The sequence below is a fragment of the Dendropsophus ebraccatus genome, chromosome 5 (genome assembly GCF_027789765.1).
Source record: "Dendropsophus ebraccatus isolate aDenEbr1 chromosome 5, aDenEbr1.pat, whole genome shotgun sequence".
NCBI lineage: Eukaryota > Metazoa > Chordata > Amphibia > Anura > Hylidae > Dendropsophus > Dendropsophus ebraccatus.
The window spans coordinates 107,608,797-107,629,878 of record NC_091458.1 but is presented as its reverse complement, the minus strand read 5'-3'; the positions used below and the strand labels follow the sequence as shown (position 1 = coordinate 107,629,878).

General features: G+C 42.2%; 1 protein-coding gene across 3 annotated transcripts; it reads left to right on the top strand.

The window, feature by feature from the left end:
* The first annotated feature begins 915 nt into the window (after positions 1–915).
* On the top strand, positions 916–20,040 carry CHST10 (carbohydrate sulfotransferase 10). Of its 3 annotated transcripts, none has more exons than XM_069972419.1 (6): positions 916–936; positions 8,438–8,573; positions 10,401–10,492; positions 16,553–16,784; positions 17,526–17,631; positions 18,487–20,040. In XM_069972419.1, exons 2-6 carry the CDS (start codon positions 8,474–8,476, stop codon positions 19,025–19,027), a joined length of 1,071 nt encoding a protein of 356 aa, XP_069828520.1. In that variant the 5' UTR covers positions 916–936; positions 8,438–8,473; the 3' UTR covers positions 19,028–20,040. The 3 variants fall into 3 exon arrangements, with proteins under 3 accessions (XP_069828520.1, XP_069828518.1, XP_069828519.1); XM_069972417.1 differs by lacking the exon at positions 916–936 and adding an exon at positions 1,768–1,862; XM_069972418.1 differs by lacking the exon at positions 916–936 and adding an exon at positions 4,109–4,230.
* The last annotated feature ends 1,042 nt before the right edge of the window (positions 20,041–21,082 follow it).

The following is a 21,082-nucleotide window of genomic DNA, read 5'->3' as shown; positions in this document are numbered from 1 at the left end:
TTTATAAATGGGGCCACTTATGGGGGTTTCTACTATAGAAGCCACTTAAATCCACTTTTAGGGAACTGGTTTTTAGGGAAAAAAATCAGGTTTGGAAACTTTGATGAACATTTTACAATTTGCTGATACATTTACAGGTGTAAAACATCACCCTGTATTATCACAGCAATTCACTGATGTGCCACTGATAACTTTTAGAAGAGCTAAAAATATTAAAGATATCATAGTAAGATGCAAGTTTGTAGATAAGAAAAAACAACAAGAATGCAAGGGAATTTTAAATGCGGTAACTGCAATTGGTGCAGTCACAACAAACATAGAAAGGGTTATCAAAAAAGTAAAGCATATGATTTGTTGCTGTATACATTATTTGGTGTATGCTTTAGTATGCAGCTGTGGCTTTTTTTATATCGGAAAAACTATCAGACGCCTAAATAAGCGTTTCGGCGAACATGCCAGGTCATTGGTTACAGGTAAAGGGATGCCCAGGTTAATAAAACAAATGAAGGAACAGCATCAAAGTAATGTTAAAATTTATGGGACTAGAGCGTATAAAAAATTTATAGTGATATAGATGATAATAAAATCTTACTCAAAAAAGAAGCCAAAGAGATTCTTGAGGCTAACGTCCAAGGAGCAAATGGCCTCAATGACCGCATTGATCTTGACATGTTTCTTTGATATATATATAAAAAATGTTATTGCATTACATATTGTACTATGGTTGTGCTGTCTTTTTAAATAGGTTTGTGACACCCCCTTGTACGTCATACCCAGGTATTTACCTAGAGCATACACGGGTGGGCGGTGTCTGGAGAGGCGTGTGATTACATGCGAAACAGCTGTCACATTGTCTGGTGAGGTGGTTGATGTCCTCGTGATCTGCAAGCATATGCTTTATCTTTTATGCTGAAGATGAATAAACGACACTACATGGTGAGTACCTCTCGTTATTCTCCTTTTCAAGATCACTTACGGACCGTGTGTTATTTGAAAGCAGCACCCCAGTGTGTCTTATAAGAAATCGCTACTACTAGTGTGAACAAGATATATGACTGTTATTGGGTAGGGCCGGTTCTACTTTTTTTTTATGTGAATTGTGCAAAGTGTAAAATTTGTTTACCAAATGATGCCAGGGTAAAGGAGACATGTGATTAATGTAACTTAGTAACTCATTTATGTGACATGACTTTCTTTTTTTAGAAGCAGAGAATTTCAAAGTTTGTAAAGTGCTAGTTTTAAAATTTTTCATAAAATCTCATGAATTGAGAGTAAGGGGGTGACAGAATCACTTTAAGGCCCAAACTAGCTGCAAAAGGAAGAGAATAATGCCCCCAGGAAAGAGGTTATTGCCCCAGTGAGTATAATAGGTGTTTTTCCTTTCAGTGTTCAGTCTTTGTTACTTCTACATCTTACTCTGAGTGTATAAGGGAGACAATTATTGCTAGCTTACATAAATAATGAATGGTATTAGCTCTATTGTTATTTATGCACTGAGGCTGTGGTTTCTATGTACTCTGCTGACCTCTAGTGGCTACACATATTTTTACAAGTAATTCTTTCTTTTATGGAATATCATGGATTTGTCTAATAAAACTGATTGTGTGCTGTGGAGTTTATTATCTGTATATGTTATGTGTGTTATACCTGTTTAGATATAAGATTTTTTTTAGGAATAATTCCCTAGACCCTGGCAATAGGGAATAGTCACATGGTACAGTGATGCAAGGTCTGAGCCCGGTCACATGACCGTGACATCATCAGACGGTCTGCACAACAGCAATCTAAGTAAGAGCTCCGTTATGATGTGTCAGTGAGAGGAGGCGCCACAGCATGCTGCCAGGTGTGGGCACCGCTGTAAGGTAGGTGATGACAGCATAGGTGTACTAGATACTCACCTGAGGCAAGACATTCCGTGCAGTGTCAGGAGCTGCATTGCTGCCATCATGTATTGTACATGAGGCTTTCTGAATGAGACGTATGGTAATGCCTGGGGGTGCTCATACCTGCCATTCTGGGCATTGTGAAAGCTCCATGAGCCCTCCTGTGACAGCAGCAGCAGCCTCTGTGCCCCCCAATACTCAGCTCATACAAAGGCTGCCTGTAGATACCTCAGTGTAGTATCATTGTTACCTTGTTTCATAGTATTCCCAGATAAAGTGATTAGAGGGATGTAGCTGTAGTGATAGGTGCCCTGTCCCTTATATCACACTAAATGACCAGAGAAAAGAAACACCTTCCAAGACAGAAACTAGACTAGACAAGTACAATAAACCCATCCATACTGCAGCCACACTTGACTATAACCTATATGTAGATACAGATAGATAAATGGTAGCTACAATGTATATGGAAGCGCCGAGTGACATAGCCATACTGGGCTAATGTCATTTATACTTATGCCTACATCTATGGCCTCACCTGCACTTTGATACAGTGTAACCTTGTACTGGCACCCTATTTTTTACAATATGTATACTTTAATTGACTGTATATAGCGCCTTTAATTATTTATATTGATATAATGAGAGGGTTTTACATAGACTCTCTTACACATATTTTTAATAATGCAATTGCTTATTTTAGCATTTTCACCCTCATCTGTTACTGTAGATTTGACAGATTGTTGCTTAAAGCGACTCTGTACCCACACTCTGCCCCCCCCCCCCTAAACAGCTGTGTGTGTTGCACTGTGCTTCTGACAGGTGGCCAGGCCTTTCGGTGTGCACTTTTAATACACGCTTCTTGTGCCCAAAGAGAGAACAGGGGAGAGCAGCACCGGGAGATCCGCAGTCATGGGGGAGCGTGTGGAAGATATGTTTTGAGTTTGTCTTTAGTGGGCTCAACCAGGACGGCCCTGCAGCTGCACATCACTCAGGGGCAGTAGACTGTTTGCATGACCTGCTGCCTCATTCACTGTCTACAGGACTGGCAGCAATAGCCAAGTGCTACTGTGTACACTTTCCACAATGGGAGGCCATTAGTAATGCATTTTAGTTGGATAAATTGTGGGACTTCCGTGTACCTTAAAGCAACTCTGTACCCACAATCTGACACCCCCCCCCCCCCCCCCCCAAACGGCTTGTACCTTTGGATAGCTGCTTTTTATCCAAGTTCTGTCCTGGGGTCCGTTCGGCAGGTGATGCAGTTATTGTCCTTAAAAACAACTTTTAAACTTGCAGCCCTGTGCCAAATTGGCATAGCCTACAATGTCCGTGCCCCAGGATTGCGACACCCATCCGTCCCTCCTCCCCGCCCTCTTCACTATTTTTCCTATTCATCACCTGTCTGAACACTGCACACGTGCCTTAACGATCCAGCACAACAGTGTTCAGACAGGTGATGAACAGGAGCATTCCTAATGGTGAGAAGGGCGGGGAGGAGGGACAGAGGGGTGTCACAATCCTAGGACATGGGTGCTCTAGGCCACGCCAATTTGACACAGAGCTGCAAGTTTAAAAGTTGTTTTTTAGGACAATAACTGCATCACCTGCCGAATGGACCCCAGGACAGATCTTTATTAAAACCAGCTATCTGAAGGTACAAGTGATTTGAGGGGGACAGATTGTGGTTACAGAGTTGCTTTAAGATCCTGACCATCACTCAGCAGTGACTAGGGATGAGCGAACTGTCGGACTTTTGGTCGGCATCAATTACTATGCCTGCGATCCCGGGTGTATCTTGAATTCCCTGGAAGATCCCGGCCGCAGATTCTCGGGAGCGCAACTAGCAGTGACTTGCCTCAGGTTAAATGACTAGGGCTGAGATGCAATACCACATACAACCTGAGGATAGGTGTGGCACTCTTTTAGAACAAAAGTCACAAGTTTATCTTAGTCTGGAAACCCCCTCTAAATTCATCTAGTTAGTCAGGTGTGTTGCAGTATTGATAGATTTACTGTATTTCTGGATTTACTAGATTCTTTGAGCGGTTTGTGATTCTTCACCTGTAATCTTATTTTAATTGTGTCTCAGCTTGTGTTTATTTTGTTCATCTGGGTATTATGTATGCATGAACTGGTTTGGATATAGGGAGGAAGTTCTGCACCTTTTCTTTTTTTTTTTTTTTACTCAACAGGTTAAACGTTTTTGTGCAAGTTCCATTTGGCATTAGAAATTGCTCCTGACACTTGTTACAAAGTGGTTTGAATTATGGATGAAATCTGCTTCAGCTCCTAGCTGGCGTAGATGTCCCTTTGTGGTGCAAAGACAGCCACAGATGTGACAAATGTATGAAGAAGTGTGGGCTTTGAAATTTAATTTGACGCTTTATAGGCCAGTGTGCTTCTTAGCAACCTTTAGTGTTCTGGCTACCCAGTAAAGGTTTAGGGCTTGAGGGTATAAACCCACACCGTATACACAGCGTATTTACTGCTGCAATACGCAGCAAATACGCAGCAGATTAGATCTAAATAACTGAACACAGCATCAAATCTAAACCATCACATCTGCTGCGTATTTGTTGCGTATCTGCTGCGTATACGGTCAGTGCATTCACACATACAGGATCTGCAGCAGATTTGATCTAAATAAGTGAACACAGCATCAAAACTGCATCATCGAATCTGCTGCGGATCCTGTGTGTGTGAACGTACTCTACAGGAGAAGTCCGTGCGGGGTGGGGCAAAAAATCTTTTCGGGCAGGGGGTGGAGAAAAGTAAAAAAGTAGTTATAGTTACCTGTCCTAGTGCTTGCGTAGAGCTGTGTCCCGCTACTGGACCGCATCGGCTTTCTTCTGAGCTCCCCTCCAACTACGTCTCGACCTGTCACTGGGAGCGCCAGTCTTCTTCTTTAATACACATTGCCTTCTTTTTTGGCTGAGGCAAAATGCTTAAAGGGAAACAGACAGCATGGCAATGCATATATATATATGCTGCCAGTTTTCAGAAGCCGATCACAGGAGCATTGCAAACATACCTTTTACCTTTAGTGATGCTCTGTGACCTGGCGTCTTTGGTAAAAAGGATCTTTATTCCGGTCTGACAGTGTCACAGGCCTTCCTCTGTGACACTGTCAGCCCAGGATACTTTTTACTGAAGAGCCCGGATCACAGAGCATGACCAAAGGTAAAAGGTATATTTGCAATGCTCCTGTTATGGTATCCTGTGATAGATGCATAGCCATGATGTCTGTTTCCCTTTAACCCTGTGTGCCAAAAAGGTAACAAAGCTCTTAGGGTCCATTTACACAGAAAGATTATCTGGCAGATTATCTTCCAAAGATTTCAAGGCAAAGCCAGGAATGGATTTGAAAAGAAATCTCAGGCTTTCCTTTATGACTTGATCTCTGTTTATAATTAGAGATGAGCGAACCTGGAGCATGCTCGAGTCGATCCGAACCCGAACTTTTGGCATTTGATTAGCGGTGGCTGCTGAAGTTGGATAAAGCCCTAAGGCTATGTGGAAAACATGGATATAGTCATTGGCTGTATCCATGTTTTCCAGACAACCTTAGAGCTTTATCCAAGTTCAGCAGCCCCCGCTAATCAAATGACGAACGTTCGGGTTCAGATCAACTCGAACGTGAACCTGATTCACTCATCTCTGTTTATAATCGGTTTCTGGCTTTGGCTTCAAATCTTTGGCAGATAATCTGTCAGATAATCACACAGAGCGATAATTAGCCCGATCGCACGATTAACGATTTTGAAGTAACGAGTTTTTTTTATAACGATCAGCGTTATAACGATCAGCCTGCCCCCAACGTATGCTCTTGGTCGCGGCGATCGGAGCAGCGGGGGGGGGGGCGATCGGAGCAGCGGCGGCGATCGAGCCGGCGCAGGGGGCTGCGGTTGAGCGGGGGGGCCGGGCGGCACGCGGACGGACTATCGCGCAACGACTGTTTACACGGAACGTTCGGCGAATTTTTTGCGATCGGCGAACAACGATTTATGAACATGTTAAAAGATCAAAATGAACGATTTTTCGATCGTTCCCCGCGTTTACACGTACGATTATCGTTCGAATTCGAACGTTATCGCGAAAATTCGCCCGATAATCGTTTCGTGTAAACGTAGCATTAGACTGACAGTCCATGAAAGCTGGTTGGTAACCTGTGTATCCCTGAAGGGTCCTGCAAAGATCATGGGCCAAGTGCCAACTTAAATTTTGGTTGCATCATCAGGAAACAAAGTTGAAAGTGGCTGGGTCCAGTTATATGATTTGCTTATGCAAATCCAGATTAAAATGGCACAATTTTAGTGTGATCATGCAAATCACAGTCAGACCAGCTCCATTTTTGCTGCCTGATGCTGATTTCACATGTGGCAGGTTTTTTTGTTTGTTGGAAAACTACCACTGCTGTGTTTGTGCCAAAACCAGAATTGGATCCAACAGGAAAGAGAAGTACACGTCCTCCCTTTATATTTTCCATCTCATCTGAATTCATTTCTGGCTTTGCCACAAAAACTACAGTGGCAGTCTAATATGTATTAGTATAGATGTGTGTTCTGGAATTTTTAACACCTATAGATGTCTATGGGAACAAAAATGCCCTACCAATTTTGAAAAACCTCTATTGAGTGGGAAAGGGCTGCTGTAGAGATTGCACTGGATTCCTACAAGGAGAATTACTTGCATTCCCCATGAAATAATCCTGGAGCATCTTTTCTTTTAGCTCTGTTACCAGCTGGGGAGCATGTAACTTCAATGTGTGGCACTCTCGTCTCTGATTGGATAGTATCAGACTGTGTAGGGGCATGCCCCCAATTGAAAACACCCAGTTGGTTATTAAATCATAAATTTCTAGTACCAGAGGAACAGCACATCATAGAGCTATTACAGTGGGTGATCCAGGATTGTTATTTTATTGTTATTGCATGTATTAGCTAAAAGGACAAGCCAGGGAGTGGTGACAGACTTTATAGGCTTGTACAAAGCCTGTTTTATATGTATGCACGCAAACAGTGATTTTATTTTGCACTAAGAGCAATAAAGTTAGAAATTACTAGAGAATGAAGATAGTTTGTAGAATATTTTAGAGATAAGGAATGGTTTAGACTAAAGGTCCTTTTACATGGGCAGATTATTGCCTCTATATAGTAATTCTGTCTTTGCTCATTAGAAAAAATACTTACAAATGGCAGTAATCCGAAATGAATGATCATGCAGTCACCCTCTTCAGCTTACACCAGAAGATGTGCTCCTGGTAAAGGATGATTTACGGGGATGCATAAAAGATGCAGTTTGCAACAACTTAAGGTTTGCTTGTTTGGTAGCTGATCAGAGTCTTTTATGCTGCGTTTACACGGAACCATTATCGTTCGAATTTCCGCAATAACGTTTGCATTTGAGCGATAATCGGCTCGGGTAAACACAGCAAACGATCAAGCGCCGAATGAGAAATCATTCATTGTAATCTTCCAACATGTTCTCAAATCGTCGTTGGTCGTTCGGTAAAAATTTGCAGATCGCTTCATGTAAACAGCCTTTCAAAGATTCACCCTATTTGTGAGATGAGCTTAAAGGGGTTATCCAGCGCTACAAAAACATTGAAGTAAATGGAGCTAATTGCAAATCGCACCTGAACTGGAGACAACAGTAGGGGGAAAAGTGGCCATGTTTTTGTAGCGCTGGATAACCCCTTTAAGCAATTTAAAAAACGATTGCAATAACAATTTTCCTAACAAATTTTCTAACGATTTATTCGTATAAACGCTGATCGTTATAAAAACCAAATTGCTTCAAAATCGTTAAACGATCGATTAGGCGAATTATTGCTTTGTGTAAACGGACCATTACACTGAACAATCATCAAGAACAAGGTTTTGCTGATAATCATTGTGTAGGGCTGTATTATACATCACGATAAAGAGGAGGAAGCGCGTGCCAACCTGTCAGCTCAGCACTCGCCTTCCCCTCACTCCATGCTCTCGAGGCGGGAGGGGCTGCCCGGACAATCCTTAGAATAGATGGGTGGTCTGCTGCCACCGATCCTATTATTATACGGAGCAACATGCAGCAGACCGGCGCTATTGATATCATTTTGATTAAATATGTTAAAAGACAACAATCAGCCATTGTTGACAGGCCTCTCTGCCTGTTGAACATCCTTGCTGAGCGCGTTGACAGGCAGAGAGTGGTGACTACACACGGGTGGGGAGCCGCCCAGACAACTACCTGCCTTCCTCTGCCTGCCACGCACCCGAGGATTAAAACTTCATTTCCCCCCATATAAAGCTGCTGCACAGCAGCTTTATACATTAATGCAGGGAACCAAATCAGCCCAATTGGGGTGATTGGTTCCCTTTAATACTGTAATTTAAATTTATATATTTTGTCAAACTGCAGTTGTGAATTTGAATAGTTAGCTGAAAAGAATCAGATCCCTGTTAATGGACACTGTGAAGAGATTCTACCTATTCTGAATGGCCATGTTGAGCTGTTCCTTTTCTCTTCTACCAAAACTGACATTTTCATAAATTATCCATATTTTGCAGGACACTCTAGTGGATTGATGGCTGGCACTTGACATCATGCACCATCGCTGGCTGCTGCTTATTGCATGCTTCTGGGTACTGTTCATGCTTATGGTTGCTAGCAGGTTTATCACCCTCACAATGAAAAATCCTGAAGGTAAGTAATCTCTTTTCTTACTGCACTTTTTTTTTTCTTTTTACTCCCTTTTACTGGTGGCTGTTCCTGGTATTACTTTAACGTGAATCTAGCACTCACAGAATCCAAGGGTGAGCACTAAACATCAGAAGACACAGGAGAAAGGTGTAGGACCTGCACAGAGAGAGAAAAGGGTGAAGGACCTGATCACATGACCCGAAGGTCCTTAACCTTACAGTGTGGAGAGCAGCCCGACAAAGGAGGAAAATGATGGGTGCATAGTGGAAGGATGACGGTCCCGCTGAGGCTCTGTCACCCAAGGGCCCGCAAAAACCTGGAACCGCTCCTGCTCCCAGCCTTTCCAAATCTTGCTCGGGCTCAGTATTTACAGCATCAAAGCAATGTCACTGATTCAGCCCTTTGAGCATGCAGGGAAGTGATGCACTAGGGACTCTGGCACCACCTCTGGAGGAACTCTTTAGCATTTTAGCAATATCACAAATAACTCAGCAATCAGACCTCGGCACATGGTTGGATTTTGCGTGGGCAAGGTTAGTGCTAGATTCACTAGATCAGGCACCAATGATAAGAGGAACCTAAAATGCTACACGTATGTAAACACTCTGTTTAAGGCCCAGTTCACAGTGAGCAAAAACTTCAGAATCCCGCCATGCTAAGTGTCCTGCAGTGTCTAAATGTGAGGTTGCGAGCGCCTCCGCTCCCGCCAATCTGCACTCAAAGAATTGACATTTCAATTCTTTCAGCGGAGTGTAAGCGGAGACACACGCACCCTCACATTCAGACACTGAGCATGGCTGGATTCCGCGGCGGAGAGCTCCGCCGTTTTTGCTCAGTGTGAACTGGGCCTTAAAAACCACAGAAGAGGCTATCTGGGATTGTTAATCACAGGCAACCGCTGAACACAGCAGTCTCTGCTTGCATATGTGATACATGACCACTAAGCCCATTGATTGCTTGCAACTTCATGTTAAAAATGTTCTTGATGCCATTGTTCAGTGCAGTGAGGAACACCAGAGTGGCAGTGGTGCTAGAGCAGTGGGAGATTTTGAGTTAGGTAAATTTAATGCTGATTCCAGCTGATATGTTATTTCTCTGATTTCCTCTTTAACCCCATTAAATATCAGTGCACACCAAAAATATTGCAAACATTGTTTAATAATTTATTGTCTTTAAAAAAAAATGTAATCAGATACAAACTAGGGAGTTACTGTGTAATAAAAGTGGTCCTAGAGCAGACACAAATGCACCTGGGGTAAGAGTGCAACCAGGCACACTGAAAAGTACAGAGCTGGGTCAAGTATTATAGCTCAGCCCCATTTACTGGGACCATTCTGCTCCAAGCTGTAGACTCTACTGCTTATTCAGTGAATTGATCAGTGATAGTACCAGGAGTCAGAACCCCTTTGACGGTCAGTCCTAAGGTCACATGTACACGTTCCATGTTCTGCATGGAACACGGACGTGGAATGCAAGTAACGGACTTCTCCCCCGCCCAGGCAGCATCTGTGATAAGATGCTGGGATAGGGGGAACTGTATGCTGTTTATGCATACAGTTCCCCCGCTCCCAGCATCTTATCACAGATGCTGCCCAGCCGGGGGAGAAGTCCGTTACATGCAGAACACGGAACATGTGAATGCGCCTAAGGATAGGCAATCATTTTCATAGTCTTACACAGTATATATCAAGCCTAAGGTACTTCAGTGATATCATACACTGTTATGTTTATTTCCATACATTTTCCCCCACCTATTAGGTAAGAAATAAGTAGACTTTCTTTTTTACTACTTGCCTTGTGATCTGTTGTTTTTTTTCACAATTGTAAAAGGGTATGGAATGAGGCAGGGATCATTGACCATTTTACCTGAACTGGAGAAAATGACAGTGACTGAGGCAAGAAAGTTCCAGATTGATAGTCAGGTAGGTACGTGTTAAGAGAAATGGTATTGTAGTATTATTTTATTTTACAACCCTTCCTCAAATCCAGGTAAACCAAGTTTGGCTAAGGATGTCATTTTACTGCAGAATGACTCTTGTTTTTTTTTTAAATCTGTCCCATTTGGTTTTATGTGTTTTTTTTTTGTTCTCCTTTTAATTGGTGCATTGTTAGGTTTAACCTCTTAAGGACATATGACGTACCCGTACGTCATATGTCCTCATTAGCACTTCAAAGCGGGGCCACGCGGCGACCCCGCTTTGAAGCGCCGCGGTCCCGGGTGCCGCGTGTAGCCCGGGACCGCCGCTATTAGCGGGCACGGTCTGATCGCCGTGCCCGCTAATTAGCTACTCGGAGGCAGCTGTCAAAGTTGACAGCTGCCTCCGATTACCGGAGGCAACCGTTCCCTGGTGTCTAGTGGGGAAGATCGCTCCTCCGGGACGTTGTCTGATTACTGATGCCGGCCGGGGACTCGTCCAAGATGGCGCCGTCCCCGGTTCGGCACTCGTTTACTTCCGGCTGCAGCAGCCGGAAGTAAACGAGTGCCTATCTCATTGATCTCAATGAGAGATCAAAGTATATATACTAGAAGTCCCCCAGGGGGGCTTCTAGTATATGTGTAAAAAAAAAAAAAAAAATTGTTGTTTATAGCAGTGATTTTCAACCAGTGTGCCGTGGCACACAAGTGTGCCGCGACACATGGTCGGGTGTGCCGCGGGTAAAGTTCCCCAAACTATGGTGCCCCTGTGAAACAGGAGAAAACAATGGGGGAGAGAAACAGCAGAGAGAAGCAGGGGGGAGAGAAGTTTGGTGGAGAGAAGCAGGGGGGAGAGAAGTATGGTGGAGAGAAGCACAGAAGAGAAGCATGGGGTAAAGAAGCACAGGAGAGAAGCAGGGGGGAGAAGTATGGTGGAGAGAAGCACAGGAGAGAAGCAGGGGGGAGAAGTATGGTGGAGAGAAGCAGGGGGGAGAAGTATGGTGGAGAGAAGCAGGGGGGAGAAGTATGGTGGAGAGAAGCACAGGAGAGAAGTAGGGGGGAGAAGAAAACAGTGAGTATAAATACATTTAGAATCTATATTATTAACTATATGTATAATATGTACTGTTTTAGTGTCATTTTGTGCCATTTTGGTTGGTGGTGTGCCCCGGTATTTTTAAGTATAAAAATTGTGCCGCGGTTCAAAAAAGGTTGAAAATCACTGGTTTATAGTAAAAAGCCCCCTCCCCTAATAAAAGTCTGAATCACCCCCCTTTTCCCAGGTTATAAATAAAAGTAAACAAATAAATAAACATGTTTTCTATCGCCGCGTGCGTAATCGTCCGAACTATTAATTAATCACATTCCTGATCTCGCACGGTAAACGGCGTCATCGCAAAAAAATCCCAAAGTGCAAAATTGCGCATTTTTGGTCGCATCAAATCCAGAAAAAATGTAATAAAAAGTCAAAAAGATCAAAAAGTCGTATATGCGCAATCAAGGTACCGATAGAAAGAACACATCATGGCGCAAAAAATGACACCTGACACAGCCCCATAGACCAAAGGATAAAAGCGTTATAAGCCTGGGAATGGAGCGATTTTAAGGAACGTATATTTGTTAACAATGGTTTGAATTTTTTATAGGCCATCAGATACAATATAAGTTATACATGTTATATATCGTTTTAATCGTAACGACTTGTGGAACATGCATAACAAGTCAGTTTTACCCCAGGGCGAATGGCGTAAAAACACAGTTCCCCCAAATAAAAGAAATGCGTTTTTTTTTTTCAATTTCACCACACTTTGAATTTTTTTCTGGTTTCGTAGTGTACTTTATGCAAAAATTCAGCCTGTCATTGCAAAGTACAATTAGTGACGCAAAAAATAAGGGCTCATGTGGGTTTCTAGGTGGAAAAATGCAAGTGCTATGGCCTTTTAAACACAAGGAGGAAAAACCGAAAACGCAAAAACGAAAATGGGCCCCGTCCTTAAGGGGTTAATAAATTAATAGAATGAAAAATGATTAAACATTAACTAATAACAATATGTTCACAACAAATAAATATGTTAAAGGGAACCAATCGCCACCAAAACACCCATAAATTCATACCTATAATAGCAATGTTTGCAAACAATGTATCTGACAGCTATCAGCTTTCCTTATATGCTCTGAAAATTAACTTTCTACTACACCACATGTCAATTACCTTTAGCTAGGCATGTGGGTGGTCCTCTGTGCCAAACTAGTCATAGATGGCGGCCTGGAGCTGGCTGTAAGCGTGCCTCTCTGGGCGTGATTCTCAGTGCAGGAGCCTGCTGTGTGTCATACAGGGGCCTTCCCTGGGCGACGCATCTATACTTATGTAAACAACCCACTTCTCTATGGTCGACAGTCTGTGTGAGAGTCCACATGGAATGGAATTACTAGATACCTGTGGATTTGTGCAAATAAAATCTCTAGGAGAATACAGTAGTAGACATTTAGTTGACAATGTACAAACCTCATCAACCTTAATGGACCTACAATGCAGATTTTACAATCAATTTGTGTTGCAGATTTTTCTGTAGATTTGATTTATGGCAGAAAAATGTACTACATATGTACTTTCCCTAATACTGAAGCCCATTCACATATGGCTGTTACTATGTGAGCAGTTAGTGCTGAGAGCATGTGGATTGAATAAGAGTCCAGCACTGCAACAAATCTTTAGAGGATCAGTAATATGTTCTGCTCGCTACATGTTTGGCTTTTATCCCTTGAACAAGATCAGACTTAATCTTATCATATCTCTTGGCAGATGGTTCGTCTCTGCTGCTAAGACAAGACTGTAAACATTTACAAACAAACAGAAGAATCTGCAGTTCTGTGTGTTATTATTACCTTGCAATAAATTAAGAACTTTAACCCCTTGAAGGTTGCCTAGCACCAACACTTTTTTTTTATTTTGTCCCAAGCTTGAAAAAAAAAAAAAAAAAAAAAAAAAACAGCTTATAGTCCCCACCTCTGAATCTGTGGTGATGCCCCCTGCTCAGCACTTTCTCATTTTCCTTTTTTCAATATGCTGGAAATGCCTGCTCAATCACTAGTTAGTTACCCTTTAAGGAGCAAGGTAATTTTTTTTTGTTGTTTTTGCCTTTTCTACATTCTATTTTTTTTTTTGCTAGACTTCCTAGCAGGTCACTTACTTCTCTGGTTATCCTTGTGACTGTATGAAGGAGTCCTGCAGAACAAAAAATGGACCATACATTCAATCCTGGCCTGCTGCCAGTATACCACAGTATACACCGTCATACCTTTTAGATAGAAAACAGGCGTAGCTACTGTATGTGTTTAGACTAGTGGGGCAAGTAAGCGGGCACCCGAAACATTATGCTACCCATAGGAACCTTAGCAGACTGCAATGCGATCCAGAAAAAAAGGGAATATCCCTCTACATTATTGAGCCAAATTTTAATACCGCACCCAACCAGTCTGGTTCTAATTTTGGAAGGTGGTGCCTATGTTGTGCTTAAGTGATTACAGTACAATTACATTCAGTGACTCACAGGGGGGTATCTTCTCTCATCAGAATCGCTCACTTTTCCTTTTTTTTTCTCCTTTATGAAGACTTCTTCTATGTCACTTATTAACCAGTTGGCACTTAACTGTGATGAGACTCTGCCGTCTCTGTCTCTGCGAAACTAGTGGTATGGGAAATGTGGGCATTAGAAGAGCCATATTTTACCGAAAATGGGAGTCAAGATGGGAAGTAGACAACTCGCAGAAAGCATACAAAAGAACTACTACATTATTCTTTAATAATAGCTAGACTATATAAGCAAGGTATTACAACCCAACCCACTATTAATAGCTTTACACTAAAACTAATAGCGTTTAGCAGATTTTCCATTTATTAACCAGTCCCGTTCTCCTCATTATAATCACTCTTGCCCCATCTTAGCTTTTTGTCCATGTTTGACCCACAGTGAGGGGTGGACTGGTCTGGGAAACAGGGGCTTTCAGATGCGTGTTTGTGTCTTTAAGATACACACACACATCTGGAGGTAGTGCTGTGCCAGGGCAGAGAATCAGGAACCTCTGGTGCAGGCAGCATCTGTTTATCACGCTGCCTGCAACAAAAGCTGGGAGAGGAGCTGCAAAGATGTAGAGGGTCGGGTGGAGAGGAGTTTTTTCTTCCCACGCCAGGGCCATATGCTATACAGAGGCACAGAGGAGGTAGCTATCTTATATAGAGACGCAGTGGGGGCCTGTACTATAAATGGGCACAGAGGGAGTCTAAACGTTATCGAGACACAATGGGCCTATGCTATGTGGGGGCTGCACAATGGCCCATATACTATACAGGGGCTGCACAAAGGGGGCCTATACTACATGGGAGCCATACAGAGGGGTCCTATACTATACAGAAAAAAAGAAAAAGTGACAGCACCTCTATGCCTCTGTTTGCACTGCAGGCTGCATGTGACTTATGTACAGACCAAAAAAAAAACAAACAGAAAATGCAACAGCAACCCACAGGTGCAAGCGCTTACCGTGTATACTCCCCCCGATGTACACACGATATGGTGACATGGAACATTCTGTTTGATCATATAGTTTGCTAAGATCCTTATTTTCAATGGCTACAGAGCAGGCTTTTATCGTATGTACACAAGGGGGGGGAGGAGAATAAGTAAGCGGTTGCACCTGTGGGTTGCTGTTGCACTTTCAGTTGTTTTTGTCTATAATATTCAGGGGCACGGATGGGCCTATACTAAAAGGGAGCTGCACAGAGGGGACCTTTTTCTTTATGGAGGTACTATACAAGTACACACATGGGGCTTATGCTATATGGGGGCATATTGGGGGCTATATTATATGGGGTGCACAGAGAAGGCCTAAACTTATATGGGGGCACAGAGGGGCCTGGCTATTAATTGTTGGCACAAAGTGGTAATTACTACTATGTGGGGCAATACAGATGGGGAGTTTATATAGAGGTGAGGAGCCTAAAATGTTTGGCAGATTCTGCATAGATGAGTTGTCACCAGAAGAAATCTTCTTGATGGCCCAGTCTAGATGGGGAAGGAAAGGAAAAGTGAACAACTTTAATCAGAGAAGGCACCACCTGTGAGTTACTGAATGTAATTGCACTGTAATTACTTACATTGTCTTCAGAACCAGTGTAGATAGAGCTGGTATCTACCTCTCTAGGGTAACTGCTTCTAGAAAAAATGGTTATAACAGTATAGTGGTTTTATCCAGTTACTTTGCGATGTTTTGGCCATGGTGTTGCTGTATTTGTCCCATGTGTACTGGTATTAAAGGAAATGTTGGTCATGTATGGTGATGAGAATTGCTCCTTCTATACTGGTGTTATTTGAGAACCATAACTGCTATTTAGAGAGATACTGTATTACCATGCATAGAAAATTGTCTTACCTATATAAAAATTATATTTGTGTTTTTTTTTTTTTTTGTTTTACAACCTAACTTTGCCCTGGGGTCCCATTTTATGCAGCTTAACACTGCCAGATAAATAGGCAGACAGACAAACATAGATACATACATATGATAGACAGATAGATCCAGTATGATAGGTGCCGTTACTCGCCATCTGTTGTCAGTTATAGAGTACTGGTATGTCATGATGCGTTAAGTCCCAGGCTGTCATGATGTACCAATATGCCATATGTCTTTAAGGCGTTAATAACCTATGCCGCTTTTATATGGTAGGCAGGGATAGACAGGTTAAAGAGAATGTCCAGGATTTTTTTTTTAGCAGCCATTTTCTTTTTTTTTTTTTTTTTTTTTTTAATCTGCAGCTCTGTACCTGGTATGAGAGCCAACAGATTTTCTTTAAGGGTACGTTTACACATTCATTAGTGCAGATTTCACTTTGAAGACTGGGTGCTGCATATTTCATCAATATAAATAACTGTGTCAAACCCGTAACATCAAATCCAGAGGATTGAGTTCATAGAGGAAAGATGAAAATATTGAGAACTGTCCAAGAATTCGAATTTATTTTAGGTAGAATTAGCCTTTTAAAAGGGTTATTACATGTTATCATTCATTTCAGCCTACAGTGGACTCTTTGAAAAATATGACCCACATCGATGTCATCCACATGCAACGGCTGGAACTACTCAGAAGTTTATGCAGGAATGGATCACTCGGGAACCTCTCACATTCCACCGTTTCCAAATTTGTGTTGGATCGAATCTTTGTCTCTGACAAGCACAAGATCTTATTTTGTCAGACCCCTAAAGTAGGAAATACCCAGTGGAAAAAAGTTCTCATTGTTTTAAATGGTAATTTTATATTATATTTGTTCATCTAAGAACAGCATGATAAAGTGGTTTTCTGGGCAAAAATGATTAGTGGCCATCAATCACTGATTGGCAGGGTGGCACCCTTACCCACCAGCTGCTAAACAGGGCTGCTGTGTCAGTTAATGAATCTCTTTTTTTTTCCCAAAGGGTATTAGATAAATTAGAGCTGAATCTCTGTGCATCCTTAAGAAATGGTTGTACAGTAAGGCCCTATAAAATGTTATGGCTACCCCAAAACTATATTTGTAAGGCAATCATCACTAGTCTAGTATAAATTTCTATGCAGCCTTAGGCTTTGTTCACACAATGTATATTTTAGTAAAAATATGGCCGTTGTTGCCGATTGCAACAACGGCCGTGATTAATACGAAAATATACGTTAAGTTGCAGTCTATGGAATCCTATCCGGAATCCCTAGTGAATAGCGGCCGCAGAGAACCTGTCAGTTCACACAATGGAGCGTGCGGCTCCGGCCGCACACTCCATTGTGTGCAGTGGGGAGTTCTGATGCGCCCGCATCAGAACTCAGCGCCGCTAAGGATCATCCGTTCAGTACTGCAGTACCAGCCGGGATGATCTTATCTGACACCGGCTGGTGTCATACAATGTGTGAATATAGCCTTATGATGAAATCACATATACCTTTTTAAATTGAGCCATGTGCCCTGACATGCCAAAATAATAAATAATTGTGGACCCATGTGCTTTTAATTTTTACAGGGGCATTTTCATCAATTGAGGATATCCCAGAAAATGTAGTTCATGACCATGAAAAGAATGGACTTCCTAGGCTGTCCTCCTACAGTATGGCAGAAGTACAGAAGAGGTATGGCTAGAGCACAGGCAATGAGAGCCATTTCTAGTATTGAGGGAATCTGTATTTTGGGAACCTACACTTCATTCATTATGAGAAATTGTATAAACCACAATTCCTCCTATATGCCGATAAACAGAACCACATTTACATAGAATTACTTATTATCTGATGTAGTCTTGTAAATCTGCAGGCAACCTAGATGCTGGGGTTTGTTGAATGAGTCCCACTATGTTATCAGGATGCCAAATGTTCATGTGTTCAGAATTAAAAGGAGGAAGGATGAATTGCTACCAATCTCTTGTGGTACCAAGCACATTAGATGGTCATCCATCCCTTCCTCTCCCTGACCTGCATGATCCATGTGCCGAGCTTCAATGTCAAGCCATAGGCATAGCTGAGAGCACAAACGCTTGTTCATACAACAGCTTGGAGTTTGACCTGCCTCAAATTATAAACACATATGCTTGGCCTAGCATGCATGTCTATTTAAATGGATAGAAGCAACAGAATACGGTATGTTAATGTCCACCATGCCCTTATTCTTGATATCAGCTGTTGAGGAGAGGAAGGCCTGCATACAAGTTATATTGTTCTGTAAAATGTAATGAGAATCGTGGTTCCCGATGCTGGCAGCATCTGGTTAAACTAGTTATGGTTCATCAACATTACAAGCTGTAAAATAATCCAGTTTTCATGACTCTCAGTGGACTCATTCTGGACTCTGTACCTAACTATCCACAGTTCAGCTCTGGAAGTGATTGTTCTGTGCTTTTCTGCTTTCTTCTTTATGTAGAATGCACCTTTTCATTTATAATTGACTTAGTGACTTATTTAAATTTTTTGTTTTATTCCAATTCTTTTCAGACTGAATTCATATTTCAAGTTTCTTATTGTCCGAGATCCCTTTGAGAGACTGATTTCTGCATATAAAGATAAATTTGTTCACAATCCACGTTTTGAGCCCTGGTACAAGCACGACATTGCTCCAGTTATTATTCGCAAGTACAGAAAAGACCGCACAGAAACCCGAGGAGGTCTGCAGTTTCAAGACTTCGTACGATACCTGGGTGATCCAAACCACAAGTTTCTAGATCTCCAGTTTGGGGACCATATAATCCACTGGGTAACTTATGTGGAACTTTGCGCCCCTTGTGAAATAAATTACAATGTCATTGGGCATCATGAGACTCTTGAGGAGGATGCCCCATACATCTTAAGGGAAGCAGGGATAGATAAACTAGTTTCTTATCCCGCAATACCACCAGGAATCACAAAATACAACCAGTCAAAAGTGGAATATTATTTTTCCAAAGTATCCAAGAGGGATATCAAACGTCTTTATGGCAGATTTGATGGAGACTTCAAGCTTTTTGGATATAAAGAGCCAACATTTTTATTTCATTAATATGCCGGTATACATGATCTACTGTGCACTTTGTCTGCAGCAAAAATACTACTGAAGCTTTTTTTCTTTTCTCATATGTACTGTATGCAGTTGGTGGGTTTTTTCCTGACAGTACAGTATTTGCACTTAACCCACTTACACTGTATCTAATGCACTGCTCTATTATATTTTGTGTGGTGGGTATTGGCCTATAAGCACCCACTTTAGAACTAATGGTGGGTGGGATCAGAAATCCAATGTGAATAACAAAGTTTTTTTGTTTACAGCTTAAATGTATTAGCAATATACACTGTAGAACATTGCAGAGCTGCCGCAGTGATTTGAAGTGTTGCAATATCTAGCTTTAGATATCTAGATATATTTTTTTTTTAATTCCAGTGCAATGTGCCATTCTGAACAAACCACTAATATAAGGAAGTAGGATGCACCTTTGTGCCTCTTTACTAATGTTATATGGGTTCTGTGATGATGACAGAACTACATATTGCCTAGTAGTATAGTTGGGTAAAATGTAACCCTTAGCATAAACATGAAGGTTTTGAACTGGTATCTCTATTGCAGAGAACGTCTTTTTTTTAGTGGTGCATTAAATAATGGTATAGTTTATTTGTAGCATTGATTTGGCCAAAGTGGAGAAAATTATTCTTTATTAAAACATCTTTCATTGTCACAGATATAAAGATTGTCAGTAGGGGTCTGTGGGATTTACTAATGGTTTATAAATCTCAGACACGTTGGTTGTCTATACAAGTATCTCCTAAGCTATTTACTTAAATGTCACTTTGGAAAAAACATTTGACAGATCACAATGAAAGGGTCTTGGTGTTCATACCCCCATTGATCTTTAGAGTCAAGAGAAGCACTGAGCTGCACTCTCTGTTCTTCACTTCCTGTCTCACTGAGAGACAGTTTCCATCATAAACCTATAGAGACCGTCTCCTTCAGAGAGACCGGGACATAGGTATATTGCAACCTCAACCTGGAGTGGATTGAAAACACAGAAAGGCTCTGTTCACACAATGTTGAAAATGAGTAGATGACCGCCATATAACAGTAAATAACTGCCATTATTTCAATATAACAGCCGTTGTTTTAAAATAACAGCAAATATTTGCCATTAAATGGCGGCCATCCATTCAATTTCAACATTGTGTGGACAGATCCTTTCTGTGTTTTTAATCCACTCCTGGTTTTGGTTGCAATATGAGGACCACAATACTGACTGAAATATACGTAGTGTGAACCCAGCCTAATACTGTACACTGAACACTTACTAAAAAGCGGCCAACCCCTTTAAGTTTTTACCATCGTTCTGCATTCAATACCGCGTAATAAGACTTTGAAAACAGAATGTTAGAAATCTTTACAAATTTATTAAAAAGAAAAAACAAAGTATTCATACCCTCTGCTAGATATTTAATCTAGCTCTGGGGACTCCTTTTTCTCTTTATCATCTTTGAGATGTTTCTGCACTTTGATTGAGTCACCTGTTGGTTGGACGGGAATTGGAAAGACACAGTCCGTCTGTATTAGACCTTAATGCTGACGGGGGGCGTGGCCAGGCAGGAGAAGGAGACGGACACGTTTCTCAGCAGCTCCGCTCCTCAGGCGAATTAAACAAGTTTTTTAGTGACTTAATCCCGATTACACTACCTCAAATATACCGGGATCTTGCCTGCTGATACCCAAGCCCTGCAGGGTCCGTTTGGAGAGACTGTCAGTCTGAGTCCTCCGGCGGGGCCTAGAAGAATACCGAAGCCGCGCTCTTTCCTATCCGGCCTGCCCGCACGGACCAAAGCATCGGACGAAACAGAGGTACGCACCTGGCGCCGCTGCGGCCGTCCGGTCTGTGGGCCCGTGATTTGGCGGAGGTCCGGGGGACGGGTGCTGCTGCCCGGAGCTGCGGCCTCTGCAGGCCAAAGCCGCGGACTTTCCTGCGGGCTCCGGCCCGACAAGACACATAGAACATAACCGATTCCCGGCACCCGCACTGACCAGTACCGCCCGTGGACACTCGGGACGCCTCCCCTGACCGGCGGCTGCTGCAGAGGTGTT